We start from the raw sequence: 13,508 nt of genomic DNA on the forward strand, positions 1-13,508 counted from the left end.
TATGGATATTGCTTCACAATATAATAATTATAACAATCAGATAAGAAACATTAAAATCTATATTCATTCGTAGTAATCAAAATTATGTCTTGTTTTCTATGCAATTTAACGGTATGGTTCGGTAGCGCTACCGAAAATGAAAAGCGTGACCTAAATAGAATAGTCAAGACCGCATCGCGTATAATTGGATCTACACAACTGCCTTTGGAGAACATATTTTCGGATCGTCTTCTGAAAAAGGCAGTGGCTATCAAAGATGATCAATTTCATCCGGCCTCTAGTATGTTCCAGTTGATGCGCAGCGGTCGGCGATTTCGTTCTATTAAGGCCAATAAGGCACGATTTACAAATAGTTTCTTTCCAGGATCTATTAGAGCCTTAAATATGATGTAGACTTTTTTTTGTAATGCTTTTGTTTTTGAGTTCGTGTTGTGTCCGTTGGATATTGTGCTCCGCCAACAGAGCAAACAGAATTTCTATGTTTTTCCTAAAACAAATGATAATAAATGATACTTGACTTGACTTGACTTGACTTAAACAAAGTTTACTGAGAAATGAATACCACAGATTATAGTTTTTGTAGATGTTACTGTTTTGCATAACTTTTAGTATTCATAGATGGTACAAATGCCCTGCTTCTCATTCCAACTTCATTAATGGTAGATTTTGGAACTTTACTTTCAGATATGAAAGGGATGGACATGTGCCGTGGACCAAGCGCGAGGAAAGGATGAAACTGAGGGGCTAGATAGCTCGGTAACATGGATCCTTCTGGTAAGCCAATCAGAGGACTTGGTGAACCAAGCAAGTGTGGTCTGGCTAGAAACTGATGAGATGAAGGAACGGGTGGATACATACTTCTAAGGCGATGTTGAAAGTGAAAGTTTTCGTTCATCATAAAACCGTTGAGTATGGTTTGTGATGGAGATACTGAAAAAGGAAAAAGATATGATAAAATCTAAAACATAATATATCAACACTTCCCTGCTATTTTGTAAAATATTTATTTGTAAAAGAATGATTGCTGAAATACCTGAATACTGACGCATATTAGATTCGTTCAACAATGCATTGTCAGGTTCCTTAACATCAGGTGATGTAATGACGCCGTCATTTTGATTGTCTGCTCTGTTTCCACCAATTTCTTCTCCAGAACCCCTTTCTTCATTATGCTCAATTACAGCATTGCTCTTGGATTGGTCTTCATCCGCGATTTCATACTTTGAAGCTGTTGAGGTTACTGGCATTGATTGCAAGTTTTCACTAGGAGCAGGAGATAGTACAGAGTCTTCTTCCTGCGTTGTAGATATTCTGCTGCCTACTGCATAGTGTTCTTTGTTTCGTTCTTGTTTCCTAAACTTAGCACGTCGATTTTTGAACCAGACCTATCAAACACGAGTAATGTAATAAATGTCATAATAGTTTTTAATAAACAACACAATTGTTCAAAAATTCCTTTAAATTACATTGGAAGGTTTGGAACGATTTTTATATTACATTGTTATGTAGGCCTATGCTAACCTGTATTCTTGCCTCTGGTAGATTAGTGCAGATGGCTAGCCTCTCCCTCATCACTACATCCGGGTAGTGTGTTTTAGTAAAGGTTTTCTCAAGCGCGGCTAACTGTTGGTTGGTAAACGCCGTCCGACTGCGGCGCTGCTTACGGTTTGTTCCATATCGTGCCTCAAGTATTATATCTAAACACAATTAAAATAAAACAAATTGGTGTATTTTTCTTCTTGACTACATGCTATCATTATTAATAAACACAAGTTCTACGTTTCGAAATAGATAAAACAAATTGCCAATTGTTCTCGCAATGTTTACCTGCTAACCGCTCTGCCAGTGTTGAAGGAGGATGCCTATAACCTAATGGGTACCTTGGCATTCCATGGCTAGGCATATTGTACATGACGGCGTTTGTGCTGTATGGGTGAAACTGGTGAGGATGCATACTAAAATTATAAGGTAAAAACAACATTTCATATAGCAATAATAACAGTAATCAAAATTGAGAAATACACCGTATTAGTTAATTCACACAAAGGTTTACTCAGTTTCTGACGTCATTGGTGCGCATCAGGTGTCATTACACCCGACCTATTTGATATAACTACTATAACAAGAAAACGTCTAGATTCCTTCGCGATTACAAACGTCTGTATTAACTTTTATAAATCAATCCGCCCATAATATTTGAATACGATAAATGTAATCAATTATTTCATTGCATGTATTGTAATGTTTCTATTATCTTGAAATTTAACCTTATTTTGTTTTTTTTTGTGTACTTTTTGTATCTTTCAATGTTTCTTGCGTTTCAGCGCATTCTTTCATTCACAAGGAAACACTTCTGTACTTTAAAATAATATATTTACGATCAATTGACACCTCTGTGTTATTTTGTGTTACATCTTAAGGTACATTAGATTTAATCATCATTCTCACATCTTGTTTCAGAAAATTACTCTACGCTAACGCCTTTCTTTTAAATGCTGATCATTACTTCATCGATAACAGAAATATGATCGTTTAAATTAGATTTTGTTGTCAGTTAATTCACAGTTTTCCTAAGTTTCGAGTGCATCACCTTCAATTATGATTTGTACAAGATCGACAAAATGAGAAACTCAACCCTGTCTAATTCGTTTAAGTCCATCTTTCAATCTTTTGTCTGCGTCTTTCGATAGATTTGGCTCCTCGATCTTCCCTTAAGAATAGATGCAAAGCAAGTTGATGCAATGAATTCGTATCTCTAGAGACGATAATTGAATTATTAAGCAGTCCCGCTAGAGCCACCAGCGGCGTACATGCTATAGTTCTGTTTAAGTGCACAAACACGCGAATTATAATCATAGTTGAAGGGTGTTAGCGCAACTCATATGATTTGCCGTGAAATTCTTTTGATGAAAACTAACGTTTGGGTAAGAGGATTATTTTCCTTGCTGTAATAAACAATTAAAATCAAAGATTATATTGCTAATAATCATGTAGGATAATTAAAGCTGATGTCATTAGCTAAATATTACTATTGCAGCTGACTTCGCCATAATTGCCTTTAATCCGTATGTGTTATAATTATTCATAAACATATTGCCGAAAAATTGACTTATCAACTAACACTCAAAACAATACAAGACTTATAATTGTACCACGCATGAATTTACTTATTATGTGAATAATAATATTGTAATGCCTCTTATCCAAATTACAATACCCATTGTTTTCTTCGTTGTGTAGCTATTAACTCTATATTATATTCTTCAGATTCCCATTGTTTTTGCGCGTGGTATTTGATTTGTATTGACAACCCAAGTAATTTTAACGTTAATGTTTATACTTTTATTAGTTAAAACGACAAGTAACAGAGTTGGCTTATGAATTAGTGACATCGTTATCTCTTATAATTAGTGAAAGGGAGAGAGAGAGTTGGTTTGAGAAATTAATAATAATAATAATAATATTATGTTGTTTTAATTTAATTTTTTTTTTATTTATGGATAGTATCTTCATAAATATAATTCGATACCTTGTATTTGGATTTTCTGTTTTCATTAGGCCTATGAAGTGATGATATTTTTATTGTAAAAATATTAAAGCTGCATTTTCACCCCAAAAAAGGTAAATGTTGCAATTACCAAAAGTGTTCATACATACTTAATCTTACAACGAATTTAGAAAATGATGCTTTTCAATATTTTCTAAATTCATTCCAAATATTTTAATATTAATATACGGTGTCGGTACGTCGGCCTACTAATAAAACATATTTTGTAATTACAGTTCAGTATGATTGTTTTGAAATCGGGTAGACCTTTCGATATTCTATTTGAATATTGTGTTTGTCATTAAAAGAAAAATCTGGTTCAATAATATTCATCTGATGAGTTAATTTACTTGCGAAGCCATTATTCTCATCCAATACCTGTTTAATGTGTATTTATTCTTACTCTATTTTATTTGTCCAAGAACAAGATCATGAAATTAGTCGCTATATTCGTTAATCTTACTAACAAACTTCCAATCTATTTGCTAGTGTCGATTACAAAGGCCAATCTACAGAGAGCATTAAATGTCTGTTATAATTTGTCGAAAGACGGGTCTCAATTGTTTATGCAAACATCATTGTGAGCATAGCCGTTTTTAACGTCGTTTCTTGACCAAACATGTTCGATCAATTGCTAGGCCACATTAATCAGTTTCAACACAGAATAATTCTAGGTTTTAACGGGTTTTAACTGTACTCTCGGAAACAAAATCAAACACAAGTAACGAATATAAGAAGTGTTTGATAAGTGTGTATATATAGTGGTAGTTATTATAGTAACAACACGTTCAAAGGAGTTGATAGGTATAAGTCATTTCTTAAGTAAACCCTTTAGCCGGACTTTGATGGATTAGTGTAGTATTATGTGTAGTAAGTGATGTTTACTGTATTGTCCGTGTATGTAAACATTAAATACATTAGTTGATTTTGGTATAAGACTGAATGAACACTAATTACTGAACCAATAGTACATTCTATTTGCGTTCTTATATTTATGAGGTTGAATGAATGAATACCTTAAGGATCTGTCCAAAAAACTATTAGATATCCTCTCTATTTTTAATTATCGCATTTATGAGTACCGGTATTACTAAATAAAATATGTGCTATAAAAATGGTATATATATAAAATAGACATATCTAGTTTTATGCCTTGTGTACAAACACATTGGCCATCAATCTGAGGCAAAGTGTTATAGAGTAGGCCTAAATTCATTTTATGCAAAATTAGATTTTTCTTTATATATGTAAGTTTCAGTTTACTTTTATATTTTAAAGACTCAAAATTATTAGGCCTATATACATCTTAAGTCCGATTTAATTAATTTAAACCTTGAAATTGTATCAGCAAACTTGTAGTCAGTAATTGTCTAAGTAAGTGATAAATGGTGGCGCAATCCGATTTTCCAAAATTGCCAACATTATTCGAGAAAAATTCCAGGGCAATAAAATCTATGATTTTAGCAGGTATTTCTATATATTGTTTAATATAATCCGACAATTCAGTCGTTTGGTACGAATGACCAAAATAAAAAAAATGGAATAAGCAAACAATTGAATTACAGTAAATCATAAATAAAAAGAATTTATTAAACTCGGAATTCTTACTTAATATGAAGAATATTATTTAGTTGTTATTAATTTGTTTCCTTTTTAGGTATTAGTAAGGCGTATAAATGCAAACGGAAAAATGGAAACCTATTTAGTTATAAAAAAATAATTTCGTTGAGTAAATCGCTCCAATGATATAATTGTTGTTATCATTACACATACCGCAAACATCTATCCCTATAATATTTTTTATGCACACATTGAATAATATTTAGGGCCCATTATGCAATTTTAAAATGAAGAATGTTTATAATAATATCCTTCTACCCCCTAAAAAATGAAGATTAATATAAAAAAATTAAATTCAATCAAAAACAATTTGCTTTAACATTTTTCCGATAAATACTTACGATCCACTTTTTGGTCAAAGTGATAACTATTATTTGACAAAAATGGCAACAAAAATATATAACAAAATCATTATATTTTGTTTAGTGGAAAAATATATCTTTACGAAGTTAAAATTTTGAATTCTAACTGTTTATAACACAAATACACAGACAACCTTACCGTTCAATTTCACGATTTATGTTCTGATCCATGGTTGGCTAAAAGTACTCTGATCACACCTGTATGTGTACACGCTATCTGAGGGCACTAATCACACTCTAGGTAGTGTTGCACCTTTTTATTGACTTGCCGTTACCAATTAACATCTTCTAAGCTTCACGACTGTTCCATTCCATTAACAGGTAGGTGGGCCTACCGAATCCCACAATTCTTATGAAATGTAATAACATTTTTTTTAAATATATATTCAGTAATAAATGTCATAAAGCAAAGTACGAAAAAATGACAATGTTGTGTGTATCAAGGGGTGGACCACAAAGGAGATACAAAATAAAATAGCTAATATAAAAAGCTAAATAAAAACGATAAAGTAAACCAGTCAGAAAAATTAGCAGAGCTTTCGGGTAACATTGGTCTTTCATCAGTGCAAGCATGGATTAATTATTATTTGTTTGCATTTTTTGTTTCATTATGTGTTTTTTTTAATATTACAGAACATAGCACTTTTGACATCGTATATAACTTGATGGATGTGTGTGAAATAATTAAAATGATCAAATTATTTACATTGCTATTCTTTGTATATCATAATATAAACCAAATTCTAGTCAAATATTTTCATTAATTCCAAACTCTTACTATAGTTAACCTGCAGCTGTTTCCGCTAATAAATGCAGTTGCATATTTGTAACAACCCAGATGCCAACTCGTACAGAATTGAGCAGATGCAGTTAAATTTATTTATTTTTTTATGAATTCAAACAAGTGGTAACATACAACAATGCCACAATCAAACAATTTCAATACAATCACTGTGCCAGAAATAATGCTTAAGTTTGGATAAGGAGTTTGAGAGGTATGAATGAAAATCTCCCTTTGGGTTGTTGCTTAATGAAATACGATTATTAATAAACCGATTGCTCGCTAAGAGGTGTGTATTAATACTATTGAGGTGTTTAAATTTGCCCCTAACATTTAGATTAGATTTAGATGATTGACCTCATCGTTGATGATTAGATTTTTCAACAATCATTTTAAATAATTGACATTGTTTAGTAAAAATAATTCGAGGTAAACTATTATACAAAAGGTGTGATATAAACGTGGAAATATCCATATAATGAAATAGAAGTTCATGTATAAGTTCATGTATAAGTTCATGTATAAGTTCATGTGTTCATGTAACGCTATATGTCATAACTTTAAAAAAAACTATGATGTCATAACTTTGATGTCTAACTAACTATGATTCGGTTTAACATGAACATTTTCACAATAATAATATTATTGAAAATGTGTTCGAGCACGGATAATGCACTATGTATACAGGCTCTCATGGGAACGGTGAACTAATTAATATCTACAACTCATTTGTTTTTAAGAGGGAGTCATAATTATAGAAGATTTTGATAACATTTTAGTTAATTTTTTTTTTATGAAGTTTTATAATCATACGAAGCCAAATGAAATTATTTGAACATTTTAGTTAATGTTATCTATTTAAAAAAAGAAACGAAACTAAGTTTATCCGACTCTCAAAAATTGTTTTGAAGCTTTAAACATTAAGTGTCTAAAGGTGATACATGAAACTTATCAAATTTTATTAATACAAATAATTATTTCAATATATGTAATTGTCTTTTATTTTGGACGCTTTAAAATCGTATTCCATCAATGGGCGGGCCTCCTTGACCGTCTTTTAAGAATAGAGTATTTAATTATCATCCCACTTATATCAACTAATTTTTGTCATTTCATAGACTAAGCGGAGACATACAAAACTGTTAAAACCCTCAACCTTGGACAAATATGTCCGTATTTGCTTTTTAAATCTCATTTAAAAACATTTTCACGTATACATCTTATTGCTTATGTTAAATAAATTAGGCTTGTACTTATATAAAAAATAAGTCAAGTTTTGCACAGTGATTTTGGAAACTGGATAAAGAATTAAAGAAACATTTTTTTTTTCTTTCGGAAAATAAATTTTAAAAATCTCTCCCTTTCAAATTTAGTTTTGCAGTTTGCGATTTCAACTACCACTAATATAATTGTTGAACAATTATTTCCAATTACAGTATAAATTTAATTCTTTTTTAATACATTCTTTTTGTTTATTGTATACTTGAGCTACCTGGTGTAATTGTAGCGCACCTATTTTGCTTTAATTCCTAACATAGGAAAGTGTATTAATAGAACCATAGGTCTGATGGATCTGAAGGCGCTCACGCAACCCCTACCATAATTGTTATCAATAACTTTGAAACGATGTAACAGTTAACAAAAATATGATATGATTATTGATGAATCAAATTTCGTCTTAAAATCTTTTAAAAGTATAATTACCAATAATTGAATACTCTTCTGAATTTACCCAGTCAGTAAGTCTACATTTGAAGATTTCAATCAATCAAATTTATTTTCGACTACCTTCAACGTTTGTAGTTTCTTTTCAAAGCGAGAAAATGAGATGATATGCGTGATAGAATACAAAAGTGAACAAGTGATGGTTGGTCTCTGATTTTATAACAGTTACATTAATGGTTAGGCCTATTTGCTGTGCTTTTGTTAAAATTATCGATTATCATTTGAAGTACTTAGGACCTCCTCTACATTTAAAGCAGTTTTTGTTCTGTTCAGATGACTTGAGCTATTAATATAATACTTTCTTACATGCAACAGTTCTTAATGATTCGTTTATCGTGAAATAATTATATCTTTATTGAATAATTATTTGATTGACTTGCAAAAAGAAATCAGAAACGCTTTCAGGTAAGTAATAGCGAAAATAATCAATATAATATGGTCGTCCATCAGCGAAATGCATTTATATGAGAGTTAAGTTCTGAGTGTATACTCAAACACACAATAAAAGGTCAATTAAACAATTGTCAAATAGTTGTGATGCAAATTGATTACTAAATTTGATAATGATCTGATTCAATAATTTAAAGGACGTCATTAAGGGAACTCTACCATAATGATTGAGAAACTGTGATAGAGCCATGATTCTGGCTCGATTAAGATTATTGATGATTTTTAAAACGGTTCTTCTGACGAGAACACCTTTTACAATTTTAACCAAACCATATCATCTTTTGTACTTTACGTAAAACTATTTAGTTGGTTCCTCTAGATACTTTTTAAATTTTGTAACAGTGGGTTATTTTAAACATTCTCTATCTAAAACTACCGGTAATTGTTAAGAAATTATTTAAAATAATAAAAACAATTAAAATTCATTTAGTTTAACAATTCATTAAAAAAATCAACTGGGTTTAAACGCTGCTAAAGGGTTTCCACAGTCTACAACAGTCAAAATACAAAATATGAAATTAACTTTCATAAAATTACATTGAATAAACTATAATTGTATAAAATTATATCAAATAATAAATTTAAATTCATCAATATAAAAATGATGATGAGTATATTTAATTTTAAAAATTAAAAAAAATAATCGGGGGTTTTTATACATTTATAAGCATTTATTTTCTTCTGGGATTTCCCTCTTTCCATTCATTTTTTTCTTTGTATTATGCTGCTTATTTGTGTATGTTTTTTTAAAAATGGTAATAAAGAAATATAAAGAACATAATATACTCGCTGGGATATATTTCTAACGTATTTTTATCAAGCATTTGTTTAAGTTTATAAATGGCAAACTGTTCTAAAATTCTCAACACAAAATACATTCTAATTTCCATTTTTGAAAGTAACAATTTACGTAGGACAAATATTTACCTTTCTTCCTGCGTCATAGACTGATCCTAGTATTAAGTATTTTATAAGTGATATATTGTTTGAACGAGGTTCTTGTTTTGTATGGGATTTTAGTATTATACCAGATTCGAGATCCGGAAAGACAATCCAATAATTCCAAGATTATGCTGAATAAAAAGAATATACAATTCTGCTGTTTTTGTATTTTTTTAATCTTTAGCCAAACTTTCTATATTGTATTTATTTAAGATCATCTTAAAGATAAGTTTAAGTATTTGAAATAATTTATGATATAGCTTTTCTATTCAAATGTTATAATACCGCATAAATATGGATATTATTCAGACATATTTACAATGTCATTGTTTCCACTCAGACCTAAACAACAATTGTTTGTTTAACTTGTGCTGTAAATTAATTGAAAATTGATTGGCACTGTGGTTGCCACACGAACAGTGTTCTCCCAGGCTACCTAAATTACATGAGTTGTTACAAATTAATCCGTTTGGTAAAAGACTGATTAATTATTAAACAATAACCGCAATCAGTCGTTTAGTGGCAAAGTCAAAAACAACTTAACGGTTATTGGAAAATTCAACGTGAAACAAAGGAGACGATCTTATCCCGAATTCACCGTTGCTGAACTAATAAAACCTGTTACTGTATTAAAAAGAAAACGAAAGTTTATTTAATATTTCAAATTTGTTGTAATTAGTTAAACAAAGGCATATCAGAGACACATTTCGCTTGTAACTTGTTGATTTAAACAATTGATATCACATCGGTAAAGAAAAACATGTAATTAATTCGCATTGTTTGTGGACTATAGTATTAATTATGTATTGTGTCTAGTAATTTTTATCAATATTTGTAACTGGTATTGTACAAAAAGATCAATCATTCAGGATTCAATAGATCATGTATTATTTCTTCATGTGCTCAACGCGTTTGCTGTAAATCCATCCATGTTTCCGAAAGTATTTTTCACGTGATCTTTTTTTGTTGTATTGGTCTGTTGGAACTTACATACAATTTTGTTTTTCTTTGTTTAAAAAAAACGGAATGTAGGCCTATTCAGCACAATAATATCCATCAATAAATTCAAACATCATATAATATATAAATTTACTGTTGTCTATCATAGGTAATTCATTGATAACCGTGGAGCTATAATTTAATAGTTCCATTATGGTATTATAGTTATAAAACATGATTATGATTGTATACAACTTAAACTCGTTGTCATATGACATCTTTCTTATGACGATAGTAGGCCGGTTATATCGTTATCTATAAAAGTGAATTAATTCGTTTGAAGTGTAAACATTTAAAACCAAAATCAGTTCTTAATAAATCTTTCTTTGTGCTTAAAAGTACTTAACAATTCACCACAACGCCTCCAGTCTCTCTTAAGCCTTGTTTTTAGACAATATTATTTTGTAAACAATAACGCCATTTATAATAATCATTCTAATTTTAAGTGGAAATATAATAAGACAATTTTGTAGAAATCAAAGCACTGCGCTCACCTTGTCAAGATAGGAACTATAGTAATAATATGCGCGCTTGATTGCGACAAATACTGAATGTACACGTATTATATTCTCCGTGGCGGCCGCACGCCATATCTGTTAAGGGGAGGAACTGATCGTGCCGCACCTACAGATAAACCTTCGATCTCGGAGCTCAGCATCTTATTAGATTACCTTGTTAAAACCAATGATTTGACAATCCAAGCTACGCTACGTTACAATCGTTTTTTTGTTAAAGACTCAAATACAAGTTAATACATTAAATTATTTTTATTTATTTTAGTTAACTGGACACTTACTTGAACTTGCAGTCCCATTTCAAAATTTAATCTAATATAATATTGGTCCCTATGTGGTATGGTGAAATATTATATCAATGAAAATATGAATTTGATACAATAATAAAGCAATAACATTTACAATTATAGAAAAATGTACAAAAAAAAAAGATTTAAAAATCAATGCGTTTACAAAAAACACATAACCCCAATTAAATTAAAGGCAGAAGCAAATAAAAAAAGAGCAAAAAAAACCCCCAAAAAACAAACACAATTTATTACATAATAATAAATCGGTGTGTAGATAATAAAGCACTGGTGAGTTATAAGCCAAACACCCACGTGTTTATCCAATCTTAAAGTCTTTCTGAAAGTGTTCTTAGATTTCAGTTCACCATACTCTAGGCTTAGAATGGAAATCCTCCTGTAGAGATTTGATAGAAATTGTTGAGACTGAATACAATGCGAAGAAAGTTCACGTTACAAGCATACATCATATAGCATGCATGGTATGGATTGCTATTACGTTTGGTGAGATAATACCTCAGATTTTGACTTTTGTTGACACAGAGATTATTTGAAGCTTAAACTTATTTTGGCAAATCTCGTCTGAAAAAAGCGCAAAAGTAACGTGGTTTACACGACGAATGAAATAAGTAGATTGAACAATTTAAAAAGAGAAGTCGATAAAATAAACTATGTTGGTAATTTACACCATGTTAATTCAGAAGTTTCTCACTATTACACTATGTTTTCTTTTATAGCCTTTTGTTTCGGGAACAGCAGCTTATATCGCTAGGGAGTTTACTTTTAAATGATGTTGTATCATATTTCATGTATAAAAGAACTTTGGATGTGCAGAATTATAAGGTGAATAGTTTTAGAAACTGCCAATCATCACGATTGTACAACTCTAGGCTTACTGTGATGCTTATACTGTTTAAAGATTACATTTGGATGACCTCCGTACTAGACCATGACCAGCTAAAACTATAGTTTTATATATACATGTAGACAACTTCGCTCGCGTACCATCTAGGTCGTGTCCACAGATGGTTCTCGAATACACAGTAATTTCAGCGTCAAAAAACTGGCGATTTCAAATGTACGTACCGCAGGACTATGAATACATTGTCGTTTTCAGAAACGAATAAATAGACACGATGATTAATGTGTGTCTAGAATTAGCACTCTGGGAATCAGACCTACTTCCGAAGGAATAAGTCCAACTTTTTTATTTGAACTCATTTAAACAAACACAATTTGTGTTTTGTATATAAAATCAGAGTTGAGGGATGGGGAAGAGGGGGAAGAACAATTCATTTTAAATATATTCTTTATCCACTCAGTAACGAAATATTGTTTTAAATGTTTTAAAGGCCTATCAATAATATAACACTAAACACAGTAAAACATTAACGATTTAATACTTTTTTAAAACTGTCCCTGTTATAGTCGATTGAAATAGTAAAGTACATGTAACGATACACTACGAAATTTATATTTTGTATAATTATCAATTAATACAAACGTTGAGAAGCAACTGTCAGTAATAAAGTTTTTATTTGTATATGTATATTTATATGTGTTTATATATCCAGCAGTAGAGCCACCCACAGTCACAGTAATAAATGTTCTTTGTATATGTGTTTATATACAGTAACCACATTCACAGTAAGGAATATTTCGATTCAAATGGCGACCAAAAATGGTTAATACGTATTTACAATATTGTCAAAGTATTGCAATACTATATCTCAGTTGTAAGTTTATTCTCCAAGGGCCCATCAATTTACCTACTTGTGTTAAACCAAGGGCTCATAAAATTACCTACAAACTGGTAGTCTGAGAGATTGGAATGTTCCATTCATAGCAAATCAATAGTAATACAGTAGTGGATAACTATTATATATGTGACATATGTGGCATATTCAGCAAAAACTTTTTTTTTTCAGGGGAAAATAAATTTGTAATTGTTATGCAGTAGTATCTATTCATTTTGATTGCCTACTGTACTCATTATCAATAATATAAATTTAATATCAATACCAAGTGAACAACATGTACTGTTTAAGACAACTAAACAAGTTCAGTGTAAATAATAGGCCTAATATTTTGATTACATTACATGAGGATGTCTGGTTTGTGTCAGCAGTCGGTGGCTTCAGTTTATTGCGAGAACCTGGACAGGCTTTTTGGGATGGTGTTGAGGGATGAAAGTCATCCTGTGAATTCCGTTTTAGGCAGTCTCAGGAGTGCTCGTAGTGGAAGATTGCGATCCGCGGCTGCTGACACAAACCGATATCT

At 30.8% G+C, this 13,508-nt stretch overlaps 1 protein-coding gene across 1 annotated transcript; it reads right to left on the bottom strand.

Moving 5' to 3' along the window:
* Positions 1-539: 539 nt before the first annotated feature.
* LOC140051826 (uncharacterized) lies at positions 540-5,751 on the bottom strand. The gene is made up of 5 exons (XM_072097146.1): positions 5,669-5,751; positions 1,828-1,955; positions 1,522-1,697; positions 1,034-1,385; positions 540-930 (listed from the first exon to the last, which is right to left on the bottom strand). The coding sequence occupies exons 1-5, from the start codon at positions 5,698-5,700 to the stop codon at positions 587-589; spliced, it is 1,032 nt and encodes a 343-aa protein (XP_071953247.1). The 5' UTR covers positions 5,701-5,751; the 3' UTR covers positions 540-586.
* Positions 5,752-13,508: the final 7,757 nt, after the last annotated feature.

Source organism: Antedon mediterranea, chromosome 6, assembly GCF_964355755.1.
Source record: "Antedon mediterranea chromosome 6, ecAntMedi1.1, whole genome shotgun sequence".
NCBI lineage: Eukaryota > Metazoa > Echinodermata > Crinoidea > Comatulida > Antedonidae > Antedon > Antedon mediterranea.